Below are 27776 nucleotides of genomic sequence, written 5' to 3'. Positions count from 1 at the left end.
CTTTTCCTGACCTGGCAAATTCAAGTACAGTAGTACTCGAGGGAGAAAAGCTTACATCTACCTTTTGGGCCACTATACAGTACCATACTGATCTAAATGTTTCAACAGATAAGCTTTGATATGCAGTATATTCAATCCAGGTCAATGAAGGCACTGCATCATACTAATCTGCAAAGTTCCTCTCATGTGGTAAAAATGGTCAGTTAAATCTAAGGATTACAGACTTCCAGTATTATGGGCAAATTACAGAAAGACAACACTCCTTAAACTCTATTCATTAAATGAATAACTTTTCTAAGGTTGTATTTTCCTAGAGAATTTTGCTTTAGGTAAGCTGGGTTTAAAACTGGCGGCAATGCTAAATGATGGGCTTGAATCTTCGATGTGCTGGCATGGGGGACATTAAGTTTTAGAGGACAACTTTTTTAAAATAAGAAAAATAGAATTTTGTCCCTAGGTGTTAAAGATCATTATACCTCAGGTAAGTGGTCTTTTCTACTGATTAGCTTTATAAGCTTCTTTGCATCTCTACATAGCTGGCGTTTAAAGTTTCCAAAAGCTTGAAATGGTTAAATTTTACTAATAACAATTAATACTAGTTTACTAAAACAGGGTTCTTAAAACTGAAAAAGAATTTCTTAAGCTCTATCAAGCAAATTGCCAATAGCCTTACATAAGACAAACTTTCACTCTGAATAACGATGATGTGATGGATCTGCATATGCAATCTTACCTTGCCTGTTTTATAAAGAATTTGACATTTCTCCTGTGTTAATATTAATTAAGGCAGGGGTGACCCTGTTTCTTTGGCAAAGAAGGAAAAGAATTATTTTTATCGCTAATTGTGTGTCTGGTTAAATTAGTTCAAGACTGGCATATAATAGGTCACGTTGAGGTTGCGCTGTACCCTGGCAGTTAAGGGAAAGAGCAACACAGTCTACCTTCTAGAAGGGGGTCTCTAGAGGATAATAAAGTCATTTTCAAATGTTACCATCTTATTCTCAAATATAGAAACTATGTTTAATAGTTGGCTAAAAAGACTGAAAACGACTGCTGTTAAATACAAGAAAAAAATCTGCTCAATACCACAACACTAAGATTAATAACAGAAGGTCAATGGATAAAAAAAGCACTACTAATTACAAACAGCATAATCTCACACTCATGATGAGTTTGCTCTGCTCATTCACTGAACACATGTCGTTGGTTTTACAAATGTAAAATATACCTTCATTGGAATCTGGACTGGAGTTGCTCAGCTTGGCAATTTCCTCTTCTCTTTTAAGGTCCTCTTCCTTTTCTTCTGTCATCTCAATGTCGTGCTTTTTAATTTGGTCCTTCTCCTTGTGTTTTTTAGACTTCTTTTTGGACTTTTTGTGAGACACTGAATGGTTTTCTTCCATAGGCTTTGGACACTTTAGTAGAACTGAACCAGGGGGTAAGGTTTCCAGAGAAGTCCTAGAGGTATATTTATCTTGCTGGTCCTCATAGATACTACTGTTTTGACTAAAACTGTCAACAGGTAGGTCTTGAGTCCCCCGGCCTTCTGGAGTGCTGGGGGAATTGGAGTTAGAGTTTACAGTCTGAGGAGGATTGGAGACGGGCAGGTGGGTTGGAGGAAGCGGTGGAGGGGTAGGGATGGCAGCGGCTGCAGGGGGCGGCAGGAGGCCAGCGGCAGATTTCTCACTGGGGGGATTCAAATGGCCATTTAATGTTGGTGGCACTCGGTTTGTCAGGTGAGATATTCGAGCTTTTTTATTCATTAAGGGATCAATGAAATCTGAATCTAAAAGCCGTTTCTGGGGGGGGGAAGAAGGAGAAAAAAAATGAGCCAGTTTGTATGAAAACTCAACACATGCATCACTGGTTACCATATGAACAACTGAATAATTTTACTCATTCTTAAGTTTATCACCGGCATTATGTTAACCATTCTGCAAGCTTAAGCAGGAACAAACAATCCACAAAAACAAAAGGGAAATAAATTCTCATGCCTAACATAAAAAAGGAGAATCTGGCAAATATATGTTTCTTGGAGTACTTGTACTTTCTGATCATATAGCCGCACCCTAAGTTCTTCAAGAGCCAATTTATGTGGGCTATACCACTTCGGAGAGTATTAAATAGAGGTAACCTCCTTCCTCTGTGGGCCACAGCTGACCTAGTTATATTAAGAGAGAGGAGAAAGCAGTTTGTACCATTTCACGCTGTCAGAACTAAGAAGGGTAGGTAAAGGGCAATAAAAGCCTACACTTACTTAATCTCCTCTAATGTGCTAAGATGTTCCAGTTATGAATATTTTGGCTGTCATTTATTATTTCACCTGTCTTAAAATGGGAACAGCCAGCACCTTCAAAGTAATTTCTCTAGGTATCTCCATCAGTGCTGAAATGCTATTCAATTTCTTCCCTGTAAATATATCTCTTCAGTGGATTGGAAAGTAAGTCTTAATGACAAGTCCACAAAAATGATATGGAATTAATGTTTCAAAAAATTTAAAAATTATGCTAATACTAGCCCAATCCAGCAACAATATTTAAATTAAAAAGAAAATTCAGATAGTTGAAAAGTACAAAGCATATATCCAATGTAATGATGTGGCCTAAACTTCAGCTTGGAAGAAAATAACAGTTAATCATCCCATTAATTTATTCTGTTTTCAGTTTAGCATCATTGATTTGGCAGCCATTATATAATTAGATCAGAGTATAAATAACTTCATGGAAGTTGGTTGGCATTAAAAGTGAGGCTTCTATAGACAATGTACATACAAGGACAGAATTGCTTTTATTTTTTCTTCCTCTGTTCCTCACAACAGGTTTCTAACATTTTTTGATATATGAATAGCCTTGTGCCCATAGCATGCTTACTGTTCTCCACACATCTGTCCCATCTCCCTAATCCTTGGGAGGAGGGTCCAGAGAGCAGAGCACTTTGTCAGTAGCACTGGGGTAGATACGTCTGTCCCAGTGTCAGCCTCCAAACCACGGAACCAAGGAATCTCTTGGGGGAAACTTTAAGCTGGAAGGAGTGAGGTTTAAATGGAGAATTCTGATTGGGATCTAAATGAAAAAAGTACATTAAGGAGACATGTCTGAAATTGACAGAATTTTTTATTTGCTTATTTTAGAAACATTTTTCCCTAAGAAAAGTTTTTTCGAACATGGTTCAGATAATATTAAATATCTTCAATTTTCTGTATAATTTGAGACTGGATATGGGACTAGGTAAGTCTTCTAGTTAGTGATCTAATGGAAAAGTAGATAATCTTATAATACAATGTAAACTTTAAATATGGACAAACAAAGTAGATATTAAGCACTTTGACAAGCAAAGCTATGTAGAGAAAAAGAGGTCTGGGCTGGGAGCTGGGAGCTCTGCCCTGAACTAACTAGCTATGTGACTTTGGGCAGGCAAGCTGTGCAGCTTCTGGGCCTCATTTCTCTCATCCATAAGTAGACCACCTGAATTAGGTGGCCCCTGAGGTTCACTTCAGGGCTATGATTATATAATTTTATGAATACCTGAGGAGAAGATGCAGCATCTCTATTAGAACATACGGGAGATTCTGAACGGCTGGTGCTGGCAGCGTTCTGAGATGGATTTAGTTTTCTGTAAAGGATACACACGTTCCAGTTATGGAGAGAATTGTCAAATGTTCGTGATAAAAAGCTTACCCTTGTTTCTTCCTTCTCAACACTAAAATAACAATGACTAAAATTTTTTTTAAAGGAAAAAAAAATTTACCTTGAGAGCACTGACTCTAATGACCGTCTGTCTACTTCATTGTATCCAGGCCAGTCTCTCTGAAGTTCTTTAAAAACATAATCCTTTAGGGTATATGAGAGGTCCTTTGGATTCAGATTGGCTACCTGGTACATGGTGTGAAAACAGAGCATTAGATCTTTTTGCTACTTCCTAACCCGGAACAGGCAACATTTTGCATTTACACTGAAAGTAACTGTACCAACTGGCCCCAAAGGCACTGCTAGTTTTGCATATGCCAGATCTCAATAAATGCTGTTTGACTTTATTTGGGAAATAAAAACTTTATAAAAGTAGCTAAATATTTTTTCCCTGAACATCCACTGTATGTCATATTTCTATTCAAACAGCCTACATTAGGCAAAAAGTGGAGGGAAGTTTTTTTTTTTTTTTTTTTTTTTTTACTTTTTTAAATCAAGTTTTTCTAGTCTAAGGAGTGAGGTTTAACAGCTTCAGTATTTACTTCTGGTCATTAACGCCATTAGTTTTGAACCACAGTAAAAATCCTTGATCATTTGTATTAAGTAGAAACCAAACACTGCCTAAATGCTAGGTTATAAACTTTCCCTTGAGCAATCAGCAGAAATTATCTCCATAAATAGTATCAATTCTGATGCCCTTGTCTGTCATTTTCTTGGCTTGCTAAGCCTGCTTCTTGTGGCTGCCAGTTCTCCTGAAGAACCACTTATTCAAAGTCCTTGAAATTCCCGAAAACCAATAAAAGGAAACATACAGCAAAATAACCCCCAAATTACTGTTATTAGTCAGCCAGTTTATTCTTAAGTGTAATCTTTTCTTATCGTATAATGGCAATTCCTAGAGTGTCCAGGCCTAGATTCCATTAATAATACAAATGTATGGATTCAAGTGCCAAACCAAGAGTCATTTTTAAGGCTGGCAGAAAGGTATTCCTCCTGTCATTTTCTACTGGAATGGTCTTTTTCAATATCTTCACTTCTTTCTGTGTCCTTTTAAAGTACTATCAAACGTATTATGATAGTTTATGCTTTTCTTACAGCTTAACATTAATGTTAATGTTATAAAGTAGAAAATGGTAGCCTTGGGGCGCCTGGGTGGCTCAGTCGTTAAGTGTCTGCCTTCAGCTCAGGTCATGATCCCAGAGTCCTGGGATCGAGCCCCGCATCGGGCTCCCTGCTCAGCGGGGAGTCTGCTTCTCCTTCTCCCTCTGTCTACCACTCTGCCTACTTGTGCTCTCTCTCTGTCAAATAAATAAATAAAATCTTTAAAAAAAAAAAAAAAAAGAAAATGGTAGCCTTAAGATTCAAATTTGCAAATACATTAGGATGAGACAACCCGATTTCTCAAAGTGGAAAAAATACCAACAATGCTTAGCTTTCCTATTATCCTCGGGACTATGTAGACTTAATACCCCATCTCTTCTCTAGGCTTCATAATGGGCTTCTCCTGTTTTTCTCCTCCTCCCTCTTTTTTTCTTGTCTTTTTTGTGCACTCTTCTATATGCTAGAGTGCTTAGGACCTATCCTCTGCCCTATTTTCTTCATTGTCATCATCTTCTCCTAAGACTATTTCATTCAGCCCTACGGCTTTCTTTCTTTTTCTTTTTTTCTTTAAGTAATCTCTGCACCCAACATGGGGCTCGAACTCATGCTCCTGAGATCAAGAGTCGCATGTTCCTTCAATTGAGCCAGCCAGGTGTCCCAGTTCTAAAGCTTTCACTAGCTAATCTATACACTGCTATCTCCTAATTTATAACTCCAGCTCCAACATTTATACTTAAGCTTGTGATTACAAGGTAATTGATCAAAGCTAATACACATTCAAATCCCTTAATGAAGACAAGTGAATGATCTCAGCATACTCACTGGTAGAAAAAGGCAGAGTAAAGAGCATGCACGGCAAGACACAATTGAAACTCATAGTTAAAAAAATTCTAGCTTATACCAACCAAAGACTGATAAAAATAAATTGTACAACTTCACCCATATAAATGAATAAATACAACAGCAATGGTTTAGGTGATTCAAGACCAAAAAAGAGACATCAAAAACTTCTTACTTTTTTTATGGAATTTCAGAGCAAAATTTGTTTAATCCAAATGAAGATAATGACTTGAAATTTACTTTTTTAAATTAACAATTCAGTAGCCTCTAACTTATAAAACCTACTATAAATGCCTATAGTTCAATTAGTTTTTTAATTAAATGTTTAAAACAAGATGACTTAATATTCAAGAGTTATAATTCATATACCATCGATGAAGATGATCCTGAAATTTCTCTACCTCAAATAGCAACAACACGAAGCCTTCTTAAATGAGCTTCTCAACAAGAAAGTACAAGGAAGGAGCTCTCTCCACATGTCTCACCTGTTGTAGAATTGCTCCGAGGGAGTTCTTGTCTTTTTGATTGACACCATCTTTCTGCAGTCGAGCCAGCAGCTCAGGTTTCTTATAGGCCTTCAGTGCCAGTAGGTGAATCACTCTGTCCCTGTACGGCCGCTGAGAAACACTGCTGCTGCCATGTGTCTTCCGAATCGTATTTGCAGGATTCATGGGGGTTGACCGTTTCCTCTCAGGTACTGCATCTGAAACAGCTTGAGGTGCTTTCCGAATTTGCACTCTTTTCCCTAAAGTCCAGTGGAAATGACATTGTTACACATTTGCAGGTAAGAACATAATGAGCATCTCAGTTTCCTCAACTCTGATATAGGTACTTCTTCATTTCTAGAGGGAATTAAGGCCACTTTATTTCAGTTTTTACTTTAAAGAGATATACAGACAGAAAGCATTTCTAATAAATGGCCTAAAATTACGGATTTGAAATTGTTTTGATAGAAACGTTTATTGGACTAAATACATATACAGAATTATTCTGGTCACTTAGCTACATATGGTACATTAGTGACATGGTACATGTAGCAACAGACTGGAAAAAAAATTTTTTTTTTTTAAAGATTTTATTTATTTATTTGACAGAGAGAGACACAGCGAGAGAGGGAACACAAGCAGGGGGAGTGGGACAGGGAGAAGCAGGCTTCCTGCTGAGCAAGGAACCCGATGCGGGGCTCCATCCCAGGACCCCGGGATCATGACCTGAGCTGAAGGCAGACGCTTAATGACTGAGCCACCCAGGCACCCCAACAGACTAGAAATTTTAAGTTCATAGGTAGTTCATGTCAAGTGGAAATAAATTTCCATGTTTACCTGTGCCATTTACAGAACTTAAATCTACATTATTATATGTCATTTCTTTGGCAGACAGAATGTAGCACATGTGAAACATGAGAAATACTTGTATCTAAGACCATACTTTTGGCTGAGCTGGGGAATTATCTTAATATCACAGATTCAAAACCTCAAAGAAGGGAGTCAGGCATAATTTGGGGTCAACATTCAGCAGGACATCCACTAGACATATTCCTTTTCAACAGGCCGTAACACATTTTAGGAGTCAAAACCAAAATCAAAACTAACCAACCAAAAAACACTCTCAGAGAGCTAGACAAGCAGACATCTGCACTGCAGGGCTGAGGCTATACCGGTGAATTAGAGGAATGGAAAATGGTAAAAAGGAGGCCCTCACATCATTCCTGCCAGGCAAGTGCCATTTGGTAATTAACCGACTTTCCCCTTAAACTTAACATTGGTAATTGGCAAGTGGCTACTTCTAGAAAGTATCTGTGGGCTGAAGTAATCTGGATACCACGTGGATGTCCAGAGCCATGAGGACATAGCTGATCCCTGACAAAACCTGGTAAACCTTCTTCCCTGAAGAAAAAATTAGAATGAAACTGTAGAAGACCCTCATTTTATCATTTCTGAAGTGGAATCTTTTAGCACCTTTAGAATACCCTAAACCTCCAACTCTGTGTCCTCTGGTTAAAGAGTGGAGAGAACTGGTAATGACATACAATGTGGGGCAAGTGCCTTAGGAACAAGACTAGCAACTAGAAACAATGGATAAGTAAAAGTAGTCTCCTAAGTGCTATGGTCTGATCTGGTCTGGTCTGGTGTGAAAACAGCTTAACCGGGCAGGAGCTTTAATAGTAATTCTGTCCATGCTGGGGTCCTGAGGCCTAGCCAGAGGGGCTATTTGTCTGACACAATCCTGCCTAGAATAAAGGAGAAAGGACAAATATCTCACTGGCTCTTATATTTCTCTACTGTCTGGACATAACGAATTATAAATATCAGATCAAAATATTGCACAACAAAGGAACTCAACATTAAAGGAACACTGCCCAGTAGTAAGAAAAGCTATTAAGGTACGATTAGAGTTTTGGAGATAGACTTAGATCTGGTTTCTGTATTTTTCTTAGAGATAGCTAGATCAGTGTCAGATGGGCAGGGAACTAATATTTACCATGAACCAAGTAAGTGGTGGTGGTGGGGACACTGTGCTAAGACCTTTACACATATTAAGTCTCATAGCAGCATGACGAAACAGGCATGGTCACATGTCACAGATGAGAAAACTGAGGCTTTCAATGGGATAAGCTCAAATGGTATAAAGTGCTCACTTAGCATTTGGAAGGTTCTGTTATTAGTACCCAAGTTTTCCTACATGAACTTCTTTGTAGGAAAGGTTTTATGAACAGATGCCTCATGTCTGCCAGCTTCGTGTTAGGTTGTAAGCTCCATACGGGCAGGGCTGTGGCTGCTTTGTTCACTAGCAGACTTTGAATCAGCATTTGATGACTAGCGAAGTGTCAAAGTGAGTGACAGCGAGAGAACAAGCAGACAGCAGAGGAGCCAGAATCAATGTGGTCTGTATTTTCCCATATTGCCAGGATGCCAGCGTCTGAGGAAACACTGGAATTTCTAATATGGCAAATGCAAACCTTCCAATCTACCACTTCTCAGTTGGAACAGTATTAACAAACAGTACTGTTCCTTGAAATCTTAATAGGAATTTGTGCGGAAAAAAACATAAAGCCAGGGTCACAAAAGTTTAGGAAATGCTATAAATTCCACACTGTCCTCCCCCTTGAAACCTGTTTAGCTTACATTTCCCCCAAAAAGCTGACTATGGAGCCCTCCCTACCACTCTTCCCTAGGGAGGGGAGTGGACAGCGTAATGTTTTTTAGCTAGCTAAGCTCACACATACCATGATTGATCATTTAGAATGAATTCAAGCCAGCAAGGAAGGCAAATAAAAATAAAAAGTGACAGCAGTACCAGTGTGTTCCAGGCCGCCCTACCTCCTCTGTACATCTGACCCACCTCTGATCCTCAGTCTCAGGAGAGCCCCAAGGTCTCCTGAGTTTACCCCCACCCCTCCCTGAAGTAAGCATAGGGTGGACAAATAAGGGAGGCTCATTTTGCCCCTAAAAGGTGTGTAAGTACGATGTTTGACAAGAAATTAGAATCTGGCCAGGGATATGACAGCAGTGAGGTCTTAGCTGGGGCCTAATGCTAGGCTGTTACTGGTACATGAATCTCCTACCCCCAGTACACTCACTTCACCTTTATCTCATTTTCCTTTACTTATTTTTTTTACTTATTGTATTTTTTTTAATGTAAGCTCTACCCAACTTGAGACTTAAACTCAGGACCCCAAGACCAAGAGTTGCATGCCCTACTGACTGAGCCACCCGGATGCTCCACTCTCATTTTTCCTTTAAACAGCCAGTTGTGGGGTAACCCACTTCTTTTAAATGCTGATAGAGCAATCCAGACACACTGGGCCACTGAGTTTTATGCCAAGATCACTTGCTTGTTGCCTCCCCATCGGTCTGTGCCTATTCATCCAGGAAGGAGTCCTCTGGTTTAAGGTAAGACCAGCTACAGATGAAGAAAACCTCAGTGCTCTAAGTAGTTATGGAACTGAGATACTGAAGAAAAAAAGAAAGAAAGAAAAAAAAAGTAAAGCAAGAAAATGTGAGGTTCAAAGTGGGCAGAAGGCTTTATTTTTATTTTTTCACATTTGCCTCAGAAAAGCCCTTTTAATAAAGCCTGTGGGAGAACCTAATTCTCTTCCCAGACCCAACTGCTAATCAATTCCCTGGGCTCCTTATATAAACAGCAGCAGTGGGTCTGACAGAGTTGGGTAATCTGGGACTGTATCTGAACTGCTGTTTCATAACAAGGAGTCCACTTCTAGCGTCTCCATTTAATATGAGATGGTAAAAGTATTTATCCCTCTGTCTAGTGGCTCTGAGTAAACAATCTGAAAGGCAGGTGTTAAAACAGTACATCAGAAAGACAGCAGGGGCTGTAGACGTCTTCTGCGGTGGTTTTTCTATTCTGTGGAACCTGGCCAGAAGCCCTGGCAACACCAACCCAATGCTTTAAAAAACACTGGCAGGACCTTGATGATGGGGTGACTGTCATGGTTAAATACATAATCCACTGCAATGGAAACCATCTCCACCACTTGGCATTTTTGCTCTTTTTTTTTTTGCAAAAGGTTTATTATCCAAATACACACACACACACACACACACACACACACACACACACGCCACAGAATGTTAGAACTGCAAAGGGCCTTTGATGCTACCCAGTTCAAATATCCCTTATCTAATAATTGAGAAAATTAAGGTCCACAGATGTTAAATGATTTGTCCAAGGTCATTCAAAATGTATCAGCTCATTATAAATAAGATGGGGCAGAAGTTGGGAAAATTAGAAAAAGAATTCTAAAAATTACACAGGTTGGGTTATTTTATCCATCTAAATAAATATTAGCATGTATTAAAAATGTACAATTCAATAAAATTCCAGAATTTAGGTAGAAATCAGGGAGCAGACATATTGGTAAAATGGAAGCAGTGGTAATTAGCGATTCTTGAGTTTTTTTTTTTTTTTTCAAACAAACAAAGTGAAAGGATTCTAACACAACAGTGCTCACCACTGATACAAATTTCACGACTAGAAGCAGAAATATTCTGAAGAAATAATAATGATGTTTCCGAGGTTAAAGACTCTCCTGTTCCTCTCCAGGCAAAATAGATTTTGTTTTTGTTTTTGTTTTTGTTTTCAGTCTACAAGAGGGTCTCAAAAGCTCATATTCCTGAATGACTAGGCCAGGTGACCCTTAGGAATATAGTCTTCATCCCCTTAAACAGGGTTTGTGCCCTAATTCAGCTGCCAGAGGCCTCGCCTGGCATTATGCCACCACAACCCCTCAGCGAGACCAGCATTATTCCCATTTGTCCTCCACCCAGGCTGATGCTGTTGAGAGAAGCCTTGCTATGCAGGTACTTTGAAGGTGGCGAAAGTGTGCTTCTGGTATCATTTTATATGATATATTCAATTATGAACTAAAGAGGTATCTCCTATTGTCTTAAGAAAATAACACAACTTGTTATGGGGCCAAATCCATATCATTTGCTATTTGTTGATACCAACTATGTGATATGGAAAATGGAGAGGTAATCATAACCCCCCTTATGGGGTGGTTTTGAGATCTAGATGAGTAACTATGTATAAAGTGCTAACCAGCATCTTGTGCACAGCAAGCATGCCATAAGTGTCGGGTAATATTAGTACTGAAGGGTGAATGACTAGCATTTGAAAGAAATGAATGAGTCAGATAGTTTTGAGTTACTAAAAAAGGCAGGAAGATACAAACTGAGCCACCTAAAAGGAAAGAAATATGGTAAAGGACTAGCAGTGGATAAGATTAAAAGAGAAAGGTCAAAACATACCATAACAAAGCACAGTAAAAAAATCAAAAACTTAAGTTTTGAATTCTGAGCTGAAGAAATGGATGCAGTCCAAAAGAGAGCAATAAAAATAATTAAAGGGTTGGGATACAGGCCATTTTAAGAAAAGTTAAAAGAAGCTGGGGTTATGCGACCAAGAGAATAAAAGGCTGAAGAGGTTAACGACAAGACTGAAGACCAGAGAACACTGTACTGTGCCGGGGAGCGGCCAGGGCACAGAGGACCCAGCAGAGTGGGGCGCGCAGGCTGGCAGGGTCACTGCAGAGCTCTGTGGGGGCAAACGTATGTGTGCAGAGGGAGGCCAGCCTGTCTGAGAATGGCACGGATGTAATCTGGCGCAATTTAAACTTTAGATGACCTCAAATTTTACATGAGTTATCTACAGTGCCTATAAGAAACCCTGCAAGTTCGAAAATTCCTGTACCGTTAGGAACAGTATGAGTTACGTGACTCTGGGTGTTGAAAAGTCTGCCGTGTAACATGCTGTGCAGATAAACTGTACCTGACCCTATCAAAACAAACACATGAACGGAGGGGACACCCAAGGATCATTCAATGGAAAGGTACAGTGATCACTGTTGATTTGCAAACTTTGGAATAAATCAAGGTAAAGTTTTTCAGCTAGTTCTACTGAGAGGCCAAAAAAAAAAAAAAATCATTTTGGTGGTTTTAGTCTTCTAGTCCTTTGTCAAACACACCAACTTGCCTCACTGTTTATAAAACGATGGTACTGGACAGAGTAAAAAATACTTTCAAAGCAATAGGGACAGCAAATTCACTGTTCGTACTTAAAATTTAAGTGCGGCAGATCTTGTACATTTTAAAAACAATTTGAGATTTAGCCTACTACAGAGAAAGTGAAGTTACTTGTGAAAATAAAGAGAAAGAAAGGAGGTTGGAAGTTGCTACCTCACTCAGCAGGAAGGGAAGGTGAAAAATCTCACTGCTGGTAACTTACTGGGTTGGGACTAGGCCCCATGGGTACAGATACCTGGAGAAGCCATGAATTGTTGTTAAACCAAACTAAATGTATCTAAGCTAAGCACCAAGTCCCAGGAGCACTGGCTTTGTTCCAAAGAAATACTTATTAAAGACACCAGTGGAGCTTCTCAAAGCTGAATGTACTGTAGGTGGGTCAGCAATGGGAAAATACAGAAGTAAAATTACACCAAACCATGGAAAGATGTTGATTAAAGAATCTGGTTATTCATGAGACTGTTTTTGTGTGCATTTACATTTCCAAATTTCTATCTTTTCATCATTTACTTATGATGACTTATGTTATCATGACCAAAAGCCTCAAAGAGCTCATCTTTACTCTTGATAATTGTTCCTATTACTGTTAATAGTCACTGCCAATCAACTCTTTAAAAATTGGTAGGGTCACTGCTCATAAAGGAGAGACTCATCTTGCTTGTCTGGTCTTACTTCCCTTCAGTCTGATGGATATTTGAGTGAGCTGACCATAAAGATGATGGGGGTGGGGCAGCCTCTTAATTAATGTATAGAAGAGGATGAGAATCCATGAACGACATCACAGTTGAGGTACCAAAAAGGCATTACCCTCATACTTTGTTATAAGCATATTTTATATTTTAAAATAAAAATTCTGTGTGCAAAGATCCTCTGAAATTCTACTAATGGAAAACTCATAAATTCTACCAAAAGATTTTACTGTAAAAATAACCCTGCAAAAATGCCAAACAAGACCTATACTGTCCATCATTGAAATTACATCATCCAGTGTCAAAGAACACACAACAGTACCACTACGACAACCTCACATAGTAAAGTAACATGCCCAGATCCCAGTACTGTAACATAACAAATGTTATGGATTTAAAGGATTCGGGATTTATGAAAGAAGTAAAACTTTTCTATCTGTTCAATTTATTATCAGTATAAAGAGAACAGATGATTTTTGACCATGTTATTCAAAATGTTCTGGAAACTAATTCTGTGTTAACATTAAGTTAATATTACCAGTATTTACCTACAGTGGTCTTGAATTATTCCAATCAATCAGTGAGAAGGAAAACGATATCTATACAAACCTACATATGGTCCACCGGGTTTGATAACTTTTGTGCTTCGGTTGCGGGATTCCTCCTCTGCCTGGGTCATTCTTTCTCGTGTCATCTGATACGAGTCGTTTGTTGCACACACTGTAATTTTATCTTGTATAAATCCCAGGCAATTGAGCTGGGAGGCTCCAGAGCTGTCAAGTAAGACGGTGGCTTTGTTAGAAATGTCCCTCATTTTGCACAATAATGGTAAGAGAGAATTGTATAATTCTAAAATCAGCAGCCCAAACAACAGCCTTGCAATCTGGAAATAACTAATATTAATAATTTGAAATGTTGAAATTTAAAATATTTAAATTCCTCTCCTTCATTTCACATCACATTTTTTTTTCATATTTTGAATAGAATGGGTAAAATGAACTCTCAGAGGCCAAATCTGTAAAATTCTGAAAATAATTAGTATTTATATTAAAGACCAGAATCTCAATGAGCACTGTAGTTCTACTTTCATTTTATAAAAAATTATCTACCACTGATATGAAAAATGTTTAAAGTTTACTTTTGGAGGAACCATAATATGCATGCTTTAGAAATGACTAGAAGAAATAGACCCACTGTAATGCTTTTTATTTTTAATAAGATAATTCATTTTAAGGCCAAAATATTGCCAAACATTAGGATTTATTATTAGCCCAAATATCCTAAAATTTGTAGACTCTGTATTTACCATTTTGTTAAATCTCTACATAAGATAACCTATTTGTGTGGCAAATATTGAAGAAAATACTGGACAAAGATTTTCGTAAATATTTTTTGAAAAACTTTTATTTAAAAAAAAACATGAAAATTAACATTGGCCTGGAAGATGGCTCTGTTTCAAAGTATTATGCTAATATTAGGGGATCATGGTAGCAGCTACACTGGTATTTTATTTATATATTTATTTATTTTGAAGATTTTATTTATTTATGAGAGAGAGAGATTGAGTGAAAGAGAGAGCAGGGGCAGAGGGAGAGGGAGAAGCAGACTCCCTGCTGAACAGGGAGCCTGACGCAGGGTTCAATTCCAGGACCCCGGGATCATGACCTAAGTCGAAGGTAGACGCTTAACTGACTGAGCCACCCAGGTGCCCCTACACTGGTATTTTAAAAAGAAATTACTATGGCCTTAAAACAGACTGGAATATAGAAGTAATGAAAATGTCACTACAGCTCTGATACTCTATTTCCAAACTAGCTTTGTTATGAGGCTAAGAAATAGGGTTGATAAAATTTCTGTAAATTCCTAATAACTGTACAAATGCTATTTAAGAAAAAAACCAGTTCATTCATCTCATAAATATTTATTAGGCAGAGACTGCACACCAGGCAATATGTGAGGGTCAGACTGAGACAAGGACTAAGACAGATGTGGCCCCTCATTCAAGAAGCTGTCTACTGGGTGACAAGGATGAGCACACTGGAAATTATGACACAGTGTGACAAATGGCAGGGAGGCAGGGAAACCCCAGGAAGGTACTTCACCTGGATTGTAGGCAAGGCAAAAGCTTCCTGGAGGAAGTGAAGCCGAAGCTGATCTACAGGGATGTCTACAGGGGGTGTGTGTGTGGACGGGGAGGACAGACGTTTTCTGGGAGGAGAACCAACCTGTGTGGGCCCAGGGGAAGCAAGGAGGAAGTTTTCAGTTTGACCAAAGAAAGTTGGAAAAGACAATTAGAGCTGAGACTGAAGAGGGCAGGAGAAGTACTCATACAGGGCTTTGGAGGATTTTAGATTTATCCCAAGAAAAAGGCTAAAAACAGGGGTGAGAAAATATCTTATTTGTACTGTAAAAAGATCAATCTGGATAAAGAACAGATTGGGAGGTAGGGGGCACAAAAGTGAAAGCAGGAGGAGACCACTTAGGAGGCTACTGAAGGACTACTGGCAAGGAGTGAGAGTTTGAACTAGTACGGGGCAGTGTGAATGCAGAATAGTAAACAGGTTCCAGACATAGTGAGGAGGCAGAATTGACAGGATTTGGTAAGTGATTAGCCACAGGTGGAGACAGAGACAAGTTGAAGATCATACCCAGGCTACTAGGTGTACTTGTATGAATGCTGAAAAACCAGTGAAGGGAAGGAGGGAGGAAGGCTTAACCCATAGGGGAAGCAGGATGGAGGAGGAAAAGTGGGAAGAAGAGACTACAATTTGAAGTTCTGGTGGGAGGAAGTTTGAATTTCAGCATCTCCCCCCAGAAATTATTTATTAAGTAATTTCAATAGTGAGAATAAGCTGAACCTTTTGTCAATCACAATGAAGTTACAGCTTATACCACTCAAAGTCAAGAAACAGATCTTTCCATTAAACAAAATAGAGCTAAACCCTGTAGGCAAGAAGGTACTCTCCAGAATTGTCCACTCATCCCTTTTCAGAGTTACCTTAAAAGTACCTTAAGAGTACCTTAAATACTTTGACATATAAGCATCTGACATTTAACATGTAAGCATTCCTAGAATCTTTCTCTAGCCTAGCTCAGTTTCCTACAATAGACTGTGCATTACTGTATGGGGCTATATGCCCTGAACTATGTATTTCCAAGAGGCCTGTGAATGGACAGATTTAAGGAATTTTTGAAAGGTAATTTTAACTTTGGGATTTCCTCCATTTTAGATATGATAAAAGTGACATAAAAGAGAACCTGAACTACAGCAGAGACAAGAACCATGGGAAAAATAAAAATTCAATTGAACAGAAGAGGTGGAATGAAATTATAAAAAAAAAAAAAAAAACTTGCCAGGTTGAGAACTGAAGTTTCAGGGCTTTTGTTTTCATAGTGGCAATTTCAATTTATACCCATACAAGACCATTTTATGATCATACTTTTATAGTTGGATCATACTTTTATAAAACGCACTAGATCATACTAATGTATTTGCCCCAATTTTCTCACAATAGTTGTTTCATTTCTCTTGCTGCATCATGTAGCATTTTGTAAGTGACTTTAAATCCTTCTCCAAACAAGCAAGGGTGTTTATGATCTAAGGGAGAAATCATATTACCTATGATGCTATCACTGGCTTTGAAGAGGGGATTGTTTCTCAATAAAATTCCTAATGGGACATAGTTCAATTTGAGGTCAAAGTGTTCTCACTATAATAAAATAATTCTCTAAAGGCAAGCATTATAAGTGATAGCACTACAATTTGAAATCGGTGTGCCCTTTGGTGTGTAAAGAACACTGGTCTGGGAGTTAGGAGGACCCAGTTTTTATTCAGCCTTGTCACCAACTAACCAGCTGTGTAACTATAAATACATCATCTGTGCAATGAAGGGGTTGAACTATACAATCACTAAAGACCCTCATACTTGATGCTTCTGTAATCTTCTGCAGTGCTGTCCTACAGCACTTTCTGCAATTGTGAAAATGTTTTGTATCTGTACTGTCCATTAATGATAGCCACTAGCCATGTGGCTATTGAGCCCATACATAATATGTGGTAAATGTGAGTGAAGAACTAAATTTTAAATTTTATTTCATTTTTATCAATTGAAATGTAAATAGCCACATATGGCCAGTAGCTATCACAGTGGATAGTACAGAAAAGTCTATATAATCTACAACATACACAATTTATACCAAAAAATGTAAGTTTGGGAGTGGGCAACTTTTAAAGAGCAAAATTAACATTTACTCAGGAAAATGGCATATTAAGATAAACAGAAAGTTATTTAGTCACCCTAAATGGGAGTAGAAATTCAGAACTCTCAGTGAAGTGTCTTATTTGGTATCTCTACCCATGCTCCCTTGCAATATAGCTTTCCTTTCCTTTCTCCCACATACAGCAAATGCTTACACAGTTTCAAGTACTGCACAGATGAGAGATAGGAATGGATAGCCTGAGACAGTTTGGGCCAATTTCAATGTTCTCGGGATGTTGGGGGTTCTAAGGCCTTGTCTTTATCCATGGGCAGAACAAACTCCCCCTACTCAAGGGGCCCATTCTTTAATCAGAAACAACCAGAGCAAAGACAAGTCAAACAAGTAGCTTATTGTTTACAGAGGACCTAAGTGAGATAAGGGTTCCATGGTACCCTGGGATGTGGGTGTGTATTCTTGTCTTCCTCCCTCTTTTTTTTTTCCTTTAAAATTAGAGGTGACTGCTCTACTGGGATTAATTTCTAGTTTCCATTATGCTGCAGCATAAAAATTTCTGAAAATCTTAAAACAAGGCTTGCACAGGGAAGAAAGAAAGGGATATACAAGATATACATATTTTTTTTACTCCTTTACTCTGGAGTGTGAACCTTGAGTATACAATAAGGCACTCTTATTTAAATACAGTGAATAAAAACTTAAAAAAAATTCTTTAACTTGTCTTTAATTAAAAAAAAAACCCGTTTTATAGATAAAAAATCTATACCTTAAAAATTCCTGAGGGCAAGAACCTTAAAATTTTTATGATTGTATCCCACAGTGACAAATATAACAGTACATAGTAGGTACTCAATATTTCTTAATAAAAGAGCTCTATAATTCAATTCAATAAACATTTATGGAATGACTACTATATATTTTATTGTTTAAGTAAAAACAAAAAACTCTCAAAGAAAAATTATTCTCCCTTCAGCATATCTTCAAACATACTTACCTGGAGAATGTTTGCTGGATGCAGTCAAAGCTGCCCTGAGGGTTGTCTTTACCCACATTTGACAAATAGAAGTTAAAGGTGTGCGCTTCATTGGGGGGATCATTTTTAGGAATTTTGACAAGCTAAAGGGAGGGAAAAGAGAGAAACATCTCAAATTATAAATTTGACAAACAATGATCTGATGACTGACTTAACTGTTTTTCAAGTGACATTCATTTTATATGTAAGCCCTCTTGAGCATTTAAATTTACAGCATTTAAATTACCAAATCATTGAAGGAATCAAGCAAGTATGCCTAAAAATCACACCACTCTTATTTCCATTTTCTACCCTTAAGTGTCAATAATCACTTCTGATCAATAGTTTATAAAGAGGAAACCTCTTCGTTTCAAACTAGCAAATGATTATAGTTCACATGAAAAAGTTATTAGTGAATTTGCTAAAAAGTAAAAAGCTTTTCCTCTTTTGAGCTACAAGGTTGTCTTTGGCTGGCATGCTGCCCCTTGCTGAATAGCTTCTAGATATTTAAATGATCTCTGGGACAGAGTTTATATCCCAATCTTTACTCTCTTATTATATGCACATTTCATTTTAATTCTTCCTTCTTTGAGTAATATTTTTGAAGAATAACTAGCAGCATAAGGTCAATGCCATAGTTACATTCACACCAAAATGCAGAGGGGTATTTCTCCCTGCCTTAAGATTCTCTTACCCTCATGTTTACAGAATAGGGTCAGGAGCCCGGAGAGAGGATTCTGTGGACTCCAAGGCCGAGCCCCAAACAACACTGTGGAAAAGGCAAATGTTTTTTATGCTCTTACTCAAGGTCTAGTTTCTCTATTAGATGGGAAGCCCCAAAAGTGAAAGGATGGGGTTGCTCTAGATCACTGAGCCCCTGTATTAGGCACATTTTCTGGTACATAGTAGGACCTCAGTAAACATCTGTGAACAAATGAACTGAAAACTTCTGTCTTTCAATGGCTCCACCCTTTCCAGCTCCTAATACCTTTCTTCCCTTGGGTTTGCAGGGGCTACCATGATGTTAGGTGATAATTATGAAAAGGATTCATTGGCAAGAATAAAAAATATGACTTCCTGCTTTCCAGCCTCCAAATACACAGAGTCTTAGCAATTGAGGAGATGAGTAGGGAGCAGGGCGGGTGGAGAGGTGGCGGGAGGGGGGGGGGCGGATGTTCTCCAGTTCTCATTCTTTCCTACCAAATCTGCCCTTTTCATTATGGTAAGATGAAGATTCAGAACTAACTGGTTGCCAGACAGATATTCATGAATGTGCTAGTAAGCATAAACATGTATAACTTCTGCTTGGCCAGGCAGGACACCCTGCAAGCGACTGTGACTTGCTCACTCTAAAAGACACCTAACTTTTGACCTAAGGAAAAGAATTTGTTTGAAGCTACCAAGCTACCAATTCCACAGCTCCCTGCCACCCCACCAAAACCAACACCAAAACGTAAAGAAAGTAAGAAGTGAGATAATTTGCAATGTCTAGTGCATAGCAGACATGCAATAAATGTTTGTTGAGGGAATGAATGAACAAGGGGTAGAAATAAGTCAAAGAAAAACATCTTTTCAGAGGAGATTCAGAAAACTCATGTCAAGCTTGAGAGGGCAAATTTCACCAAAGATGTTGAGTATTACATAATATACTCCATAGAGCCTCCATCATCCTTGAAATTTAAACTTTGACTCCTTCTTTTAAATTAGTTCCAATTGCTAGGGTGATAAGTTTCTACATTTATTATCTACTTTATAAATTATACCTCTTTTGGTCCCTAAAGTTATTTTATTTCTCAGATTTTCCCCTAGTTCTAAAGTGCTGGAACTTTGTGAGCAAGTCTTAATTTACTCTGGAAGGACTCATTAGGCTGTATTACTGGGTGTGCAAAGTGAATGCCTAGTTAGCACACATACACTGGTGAAACAATGCTATGTTTTACTTCTTAATTCTACAGAGGTATGGGAGAGCAGGAGCCAAAGGAATGCTGTGTTGAGATACAAGGGAACAAAAAGTCCATCCTCAGGCACTGAGTGTAACAGCACTCAACTGACATCTGTCTGCTTTTATATTTTATTTTTTTTTTAAAGATTTTTTTTTTTTTTTTTTAATTTATTTATTTGAGAGAGAGAGAATGAGAGAGAGCAAGCACATGAGAGGGGGGAGGGTCAGAGGGAGAAGCAGGCTCCCTGCCGAGCAGGGAGCCCGATGCGGGACTCGATCCAGGGACTCCAGGATCATGACCTGAGCCGAAGGCAGTCGCTTAACCAACTGAGCCACCCAGGCGCCCTGCTTTTATATTTTAAAGAATAGCAGGATTCTGCTGATAGAGAAGGAATGTGCCCTGTAGTTAAAGCCTCCTTAAAGGCCTAGGAGAGAAAGTGAACAGGTAAAGAAGGTGTGAACACCTAAATGGAATCCTTTCTCCCGCTCTAACTCATTTCCATTCTCCTTCTGCCCTTAACCCTCACACAGATCTGCAGAGCCTGGGTGGGGACATTTTCACAGTGGTTGCAGGCTCATCTGCAGGCCGGGCTCTGGTTTCTCTTGAGGTCTAAGGTCTTCATTCCTGTGCAGCTCAGGTCTGGAAATGCAGAAGCACTTCACCCAGCAAAATATGGAAGACTGTCCCTTTGGGGAGATTCTAAATTGCATTTTTAAAAAGTAGAATCATAGAGTTTTTTCTATATTTTTCAAGAGTGACTAGACTATTTATTCAAATTCTATAAATGTTCAGTATTCTTTCACTAAAAACTTGTAACTTAATTACAGGAGTTCTTAAGCTCAGACATATAATAAACAGCATTTCATGAAAGCTCTTATCAAACCTTTGTAATAATTAAATGTAGATTTTTCCTTTCTCAGCCTCTGAACTGATTGTTCTGAAGTAATGCTTACACTTTTTAAGGTGAAAAATTATCTTCCTATACATTAAAAAAAATTTAAACATGTACACACAGTGTCTTGTATAAACCTGGAAGATTCAACAACAAAAATATCTGGTATGAATTACTGTACACACTCCTCAAAATAATAGGGTCTGGCCTGGTGGTGGACACAGAAGGTTTTAATATTCTCCTTCTTTAAAAGTGTCTTGAATAGAAAAGAAACAAACAACAACAACAAAAAACAAATCTGCGGTCTTTTAAAAAAGTATCACAAACCAAATAGGAAAGAATCAGGTTAAAAAGAAATAAAGTTAAAAAGAAAAGCACATACAACCCATGCTATATCCCCACTGAAGTGTTTGGAAGCATGTGTTACACATAGATCAGAACAGCTGCTCTCAACAAGGGGCAATTCTGCCCCTGGGGACGTTTGATCTGGGTGGGTGCTACGGGCACATCCTGGAGGGGAGAGATATTGTCCAACACCCTATAGTGCACAGGATAGCCCCCACAATGAAGAATTACCATGAGATTCTAAAATGTCAGTAGGGCCAAGGGTGAGAAATTATGGATTACAAATAGAGGCAGGTCAGTCTCTTAGAAGTCGGAATTCTGACTTCAGTGACTTTTGAATATTAATAAAGTAGAAGGAAAAATAGTATCTTAAAAAAATAAAAGTTCCCAATTAGTATCAAATGGAAGGAACCATTTTAACTTATTTGCAACACTATTCCATTTTTAAAACTTCTGATCAGAAAACAATGAAAGGCAAATAAGTGTACCTGAAGCATATTTAAAGTGTATTTTAGTCATAGAGAGAATGAAGATTTAAGTACCTACTGCAAATGAATTTCTGAAACTTCTAAATATCATGAAGTCAGCAAACAAGCAAAAGTCTTAATGGGAGTTATAAAAAAGTACTTCTTTTGGAATGCCTACTTTAGATATCAATTAAAAAATAGCTCTTAGAAAGAGATAATAATTTACTAAGAACTCTCAAAATGAGAAAGGATTGGTTCAGGATAAAGAAAGTAAACCTTTGTAGTGATGGTCTCCGAGAATTCAGTTCCCCTGTGAATTCCAAAACCCTCACCTGCAGTAACAATTAGAAGAGACTTGTATAGTTTTCAACTTAAAAACAAAACAAAGTAACACGTATCTGGAGACTATTTGTAGTCCTTACTATTCCCCCTCATTTTTTTTTTTTAAAGATTGTTTATTTGTCAGAGAGAGAGAGAGAGAGCGAGCACAAGCAGGGGTAGTGGCAGGCAAAGGGCGAAGCACCCAGGCGCCCCTCCCCCCCCCCCATTCTTATATATACCTCACATGCAGGTAAGGTTCTCAGGCTGCTAACTACCAGCGACAAACAAGCTTTGTCCTCAAGTCTTTGGAAGAAAGGGAGCATGATGGAGAATGCGAGCAGGACTTCTCAACAATCTCTCCTCTCCTAACCTCTGTTCCACTCTGTGAATGTGTGTATAAGTGAGCACTGTGCAGATGGGGGCAGGAACAGGCCTCAGAGTCATTTTGGGACCCAAAGGTGAATCTTGATGTATATCATAGTATTTTGTCCAGCTATGGAGCTGGGGTGGCTGGAGGTTAAGGAATGATGACAAAACAGAGTTCTGAGTTTCTATGTCACCTTTCCTCAGTGGTTTTCAGAGCAGCAGCGATGTAGATGGTACAGCCTGACTTAATCTCAGGATTTTCCTGTAAAAGATCTGAGAGCAAGGTGTTGCCAAGCAACTTTTACATCTTTAAAATCTCAAAAGCTTAAATTACACTGTCTATAGATTTAGTATATCTCATTTTCTGAAGGCAGTATAAATTAGATACAAATTTTATTTGTATCAATAACTATGCTCTTAAGAATGAAAAGGATGTAGGAAGGAGCTCTTATGTTCATAGCTGGTAAATCTGCATAACAGTTTGGCCCCCATGGGCAGTAAAGCAAGAGTCCTAATGAAAAGAGCAGGTTGTGTATGACAATTAGGGCAGGTGGGGGTGGATGAGTGGGAACTTCAGAACTAAACTATAGGGACCTCTGAGTGGACCAGAGCCTCTGGGACTATTGAAGGCCACAGCTAAAGTGGGATTCAAGACCTTGTCAAATCTAGAGCCATTTGAGAGACTAGACTTTCGGGGAAACTTGGAGATACTCATCACTCCCCTTTCTGATATACAGGAGCCTACTCCACAGCTTGTCTAGATAGTGAAGCAGTAGGCAGTCCTTTATTCCCGAATGGTTACAAAGCATTTTCTTATAAACTGGACTTTAAATTTATGGAATATGAAGGGGTGGGGGATGACTATGAAATGACTGTTACTGGGAGCCCTAGGGTCAGCTTCCGGGGAATGGGCTACCACCATAGGAAAAGAAATACTGAGGTCTGATTTAGAAACAATCTTGGAAGACCATCCCTTTGTGTAATAGGAACTTCTCTGTTTTAATTATAGTATTTTAGGCTTCTCCTGCAAGTCAGTGGAATGCCATTATATTTAGGGACACATGGTCTACTTGAAATTTTTAGCTAAATGCCTTAAGAATGAAATATTACTTAAAAAAAAGTTTCAAAGACTATGATTCCCAACAGTTTCTTATTCAAGACAAAGAATATAAATATATGCCACCATGTTCTGGGAAGTTGGAAAAGTAGATTTTAATTTTCATTCCAAAAATGGGGGGCTGAAAATCAAAGGCTTGGGACCACAATCCATAGCCCTCCTTCCAAACACCAGTCTGTCTCTGATAAAAAGCTACAAAAAAAAGTTTCAGGAAACCTTCAGACATTTATAATTAACATAAACACTGTATACCAAGATGTTTAAGTCAAAACTTCTAATTATTCTGAGATACAAGCTCAGGCATACAGCAATGGAACACTGTCTAGAATGTCACTTCAACATCAAGTCACAGACCTCCGATTTACATAAAGATGTAGGGCAGTAACACAATGTGCACACTGCTGCAAATTTTCATACAGACATGCTAACATCTGCTTAAAAGCCATTGGTACCTTTACAGCAGAGGTTTCTTACCCTTAAGTACTTTCTACTCAATATTGGATTGAGGTACATGCTAGATTGAAAACAGGAGGACCATCAATTTTTTTTTTTTTTTTTGCATTTATTTAAAATTAACGCTTTGCTCCTTTGTGGGTATTAACAAATGATTTAAACTTACAGACTTTTCTTTGAATTTTAATATCCAACCCTGATGATTATAAATGCTCAGTAAGATGCTCATGGCCCAGCAGTAACACAGCTGGATACAACTCTTGGGTGATTAAAGCAAACCCATAGTTCTGGCAGGCCCTTTAAGATCAAATTACTTGAATTTCTTCATTTTATAGATTAGGAAAACAGAAGACACTCGATGATTGCTCAACATTATGACTATTTAAATTGCAACCCCTGTACTCCTGACCCCCTGACCCTGCTCCATGTTTGTCTAAAACACTTAGTAACTGTACTATGTACAGATTATGTTTACTGTCTTTCTCCCCTGACCAGAATATAATCCTTGGAAGGACAGAGGCTTCTGTCTGGTTTGTTCCCTGAATATATCACCCACATCTCAAATAGTGTCTGCCACGAAATAGTCACTCCATACATGTTTGTTGAATGAATGAAAATGTTGATTAATGCCTGAGCCAGGACTAGAACTAAAGTATCTGCTTTTTTTTCCACCAATATTTCCAAAGTATGCTGAAAAGTTTCCTTACATGAAAAAGGTTCTATCCTGAAATAAATTTGGGAAATGCCAGGTTAAAATAATGACTTTCTTTGCTGTAGGTTCTTTCATACTGAATAATAGTTTCCCATTTTATAAAACCTCAGAACCTACCTCCTCCATTTCTCTAGTATCTTAGGAGAATAGCTGGTCTTTTAATACTTTATTACTAATAAGTTTATTATTTTCCTATATATAAACTATATGCCTTAGCTTAGATAAAAAAAATTGCAATAAACATTTAACATTAGAATTCTCTGTTGTTCTCAAACCCTTTCTAGACTCTTAATGATTCTGTGATTTCCTAAAAATCTAGAAAATTCAGTTTAGCTAGAGAAGTATATTTGCATGTACTGTTCCAGAGTTAAGGGGCAGAATGAATAATCTAGAATCAGAACAGAAAATAGAAACCTCAACCTGAAAGCCACAAGTCCTATTTTTCAAACCAGAGCAGCAGTTATGACTTTAGGCCTAACATTATGGGCTTAGGGAAGGAAAAAAAAGCCTGTCAGATCAACCCAGATGTGAAAACCAATGCCTGGGGAGGAGAGAGGGGAGAGTATCTTTCTCCAGCAATAGAAAAAGTATTAGGGACATCAGTAACAACTAACTATTCCTACGGACAAGGAATAGCAGGGGTTAGAGAGGATCCCACGCATACTAGGTAACATCTGAAATACCCACGATAGATACTGTACTGAGGAGAGTAGTGCAAAATGTTAAATTTATCTAGCACAAAGAGAAATACTGGCAGTTATCTAAAAAAATTCAGGCCATGTAACAATTAATATGAATAATTCAGTACAAAATAAATCCATTTATTTCCTGCATTCTTCCTCTTTATCAAGATGTTATTACAGAAAAAAAGTAGAATAGCTTTCCTTAATTATTCTTCATATAGCTTTAGATCCAGTATTAGAATTTCTTAAAAAGTTCTTGATGAAAGGGTAGAGTAGACCAGTATTGAGCTTCCTTGGTTCTACTACTTCTGTGGGCTACAGTCTTTTTTTTTCCTTAAGATTTTATTTATTTATTTGAGAAAGAGTGAGAGAGCACACGCAGGGGGAGGGGCAGAGGATGAGGGAGAAGCAGGCTCCCAGCTGAGCAGGGAACCCGATGCAGGACTCATCCCAGAACCCTGGAATCATGACCTGAGCTGAAGGCAGATGCTTAACCGACTGAGCCACCCAGAAGCCCCTGTGGGATACAGTCTTAAATCTTTCCTGAGAATTGCATTCTCATCTCTAATGTATTCTTTTAAATTTATGGCCATCTTGGGGAAAACATCATCAATAGCAACATTTCAAAACTAATTTTAATTGGTTACAAGTAAGGAACAACATATTAATTGAGTGCCTAATGTGTCTACATTTCTGTGACACAATAATGAACAAAAACTACAAAGATCCTTGCCATTATGGCACATATGTATAGAAATCCAGGAACAATCAGGAGATGGGGAGAAGTGGAGGGATTCAGGATATATTTTGCAGATAGATACAGCAAGATTCCTAGGTATAAAAAAAAGAGAAATCAAGGATGACACCAAGGTGTTTCTCCCTGGAAAACTAGAATTATTTTAGAGTGTGAGTGTGCATGTGTCTGTGTATATGTGTGTACACATATACATATATACATGTACACGTATATTCATGTATTTATACACACACACACAAATATATATATATATATATATATATATATATATATAGTATCTTTGATATGATGATGAGTACTTTAATATAACCCAGTTCATACTATCTAGGTGCACTAAAATACAATTGACCAATGCTGGTTTCACCAGCTAAAAAGAGGCTTCAAAGTGAGTTTTGTTATGACTCATTTTGTAGCTTCATGGTTAAAAATTTAGCAGAGACCAGGTGGCTGGGTACAGTGGGTAGTAGCTGGGTATTTCCAAGAGAAAAGGGGGGATGACAGTTATTGGCAGGGGAAAGATACAAACGGCAGGTACTAGAGATACTGTATCAAGGAAAAGGTATACAGACTATGGAGCATAACAGAAGAGAAAATTTAGATTTAAAAATGACTACAAAAATGAGAAATGCCAAAGAAGCTTTTAGAAGAAAAGTGAGAGAATCTTAAGTTTTTTCAAACTTCATGGCTGGGCTAATCCAGAAGTCTTTTTTTGGCAGCAAAAACTAAAGTCTCCCATTATAAAACTGCTTTTCATTTTCCTTTTATTAACCAGTCCCTTCTAATATTTATATATATCCCATAGAATCAACGCTTATATAGAAAAAAAAATTTTTATCTTATCCCTAAATCTGCCCACCCTCTCATATTGTTTATCTCCCAGTTAATAAACCACCATTTATCTAGTTACTGAGGTTACTGGCAGCCTGGGGAGTCAACCTTCAATCTTCCCTCTCTCACACCACCCCATGCCCCTCAACATCCAGATAATCACAAGTCATACTGCTTTCACTTCCTGAATGATCTCTCAAATATATGTCCTCATCTCTCTCCTCTGCTTTGGCTCAATATCACCTTTTGCTTGGACAACTTGTCTTTCAGCCTCTACTTTTGTCTGTTCTCAAGCTCCTTCTTTAACCATTTGGCTGCCAAAACTGGTTTCATAAAATGCCAATCTGATCATGTCATTTCCAAGCATCATTTATTTCTTCATGACTCTACTACCATTTATCTACCAGCCAGTCTAAGCTCCTTAATAGGACATATGAGGTTCCTTCCCAACAGACCTGGCCCTCACTCTCCACCTTGTATTTGATGTCCCCACTTCTTGCCTTGGCTTATGCTAACTTATCCTTTATTTAAGACTCAGCTCAGGAGCTGTTCTCTCAGGGAGCCTTTCCCTCTCCAGTGAGGGGAGTTTAAAGCTCCTTTTCTGTCTCCATAACCCCTTGCGCTCCCCTTTAGTGCTGCCTTTACTACACTGCATGCTAAAGTACTTGCTTATGTGTCTTCTTCCCCACCAGTTAGTTGGGGGCAAGGACCATGGTCTTACTTCTGTATGTATCTGGAACAGAACAGATACCTAATAAGTATTTGTTGGATCCTTCTGACTTGGTACTAGATTATATTCATTTG

At 38.2% G+C, this 27776-nt stretch overlaps 1 protein-coding gene across 3 annotated transcripts in view; it reads right to left on the bottom strand.

Annotated features, from left to right (window-relative positions):
* ELL2 (elongation factor for RNA polymerase II 2) overlaps positions 1-27776 on the bottom strand; it is a 71654-nt gene that overhangs the window by 11371 nt on the left and 32507 nt on the right. For all 3 annotated transcript variants that reach the window (XM_036084469.2, XM_078067041.1, XM_078067040.1), the window contains 6 exons: positions 18071-18192; positions 13471-13634; positions 6113-6372; positions 3748-3872; positions 3525-3612; positions 1229-1799 (listed from right to left, as the gene is read on the bottom strand). In XM_036084469.2, the coding sequence (XP_035940362.2) occupies positions 1229-1799; positions 3525-3612; positions 3748-3872; positions 6113-6372; positions 13471-13634; positions 18071-18192 (1330 nt within the window). The remainder of the gene's footprint in view (positions 1-1228; positions 1800-3524; positions 3613-3747; positions 3873-6112; positions 6373-13470; positions 13635-18070; positions 18193-27776) is intronic.

Source organism: Halichoerus grypus, chromosome 2 (assembly GCF_964656455.1).
Source record: "Halichoerus grypus chromosome 2, mHalGry1.hap1.1, whole genome shotgun sequence".
In the NCBI taxonomy this organism is placed as follows: domain Eukaryota; kingdom Metazoa; phylum Chordata; class Mammalia; order Carnivora; family Phocidae; genus Halichoerus; species Halichoerus grypus.
The sequence above is the reverse complement of the archived record's forward strand: the minus strand, read 5'-3'. Positions and strand labels throughout refer to the sequence as shown.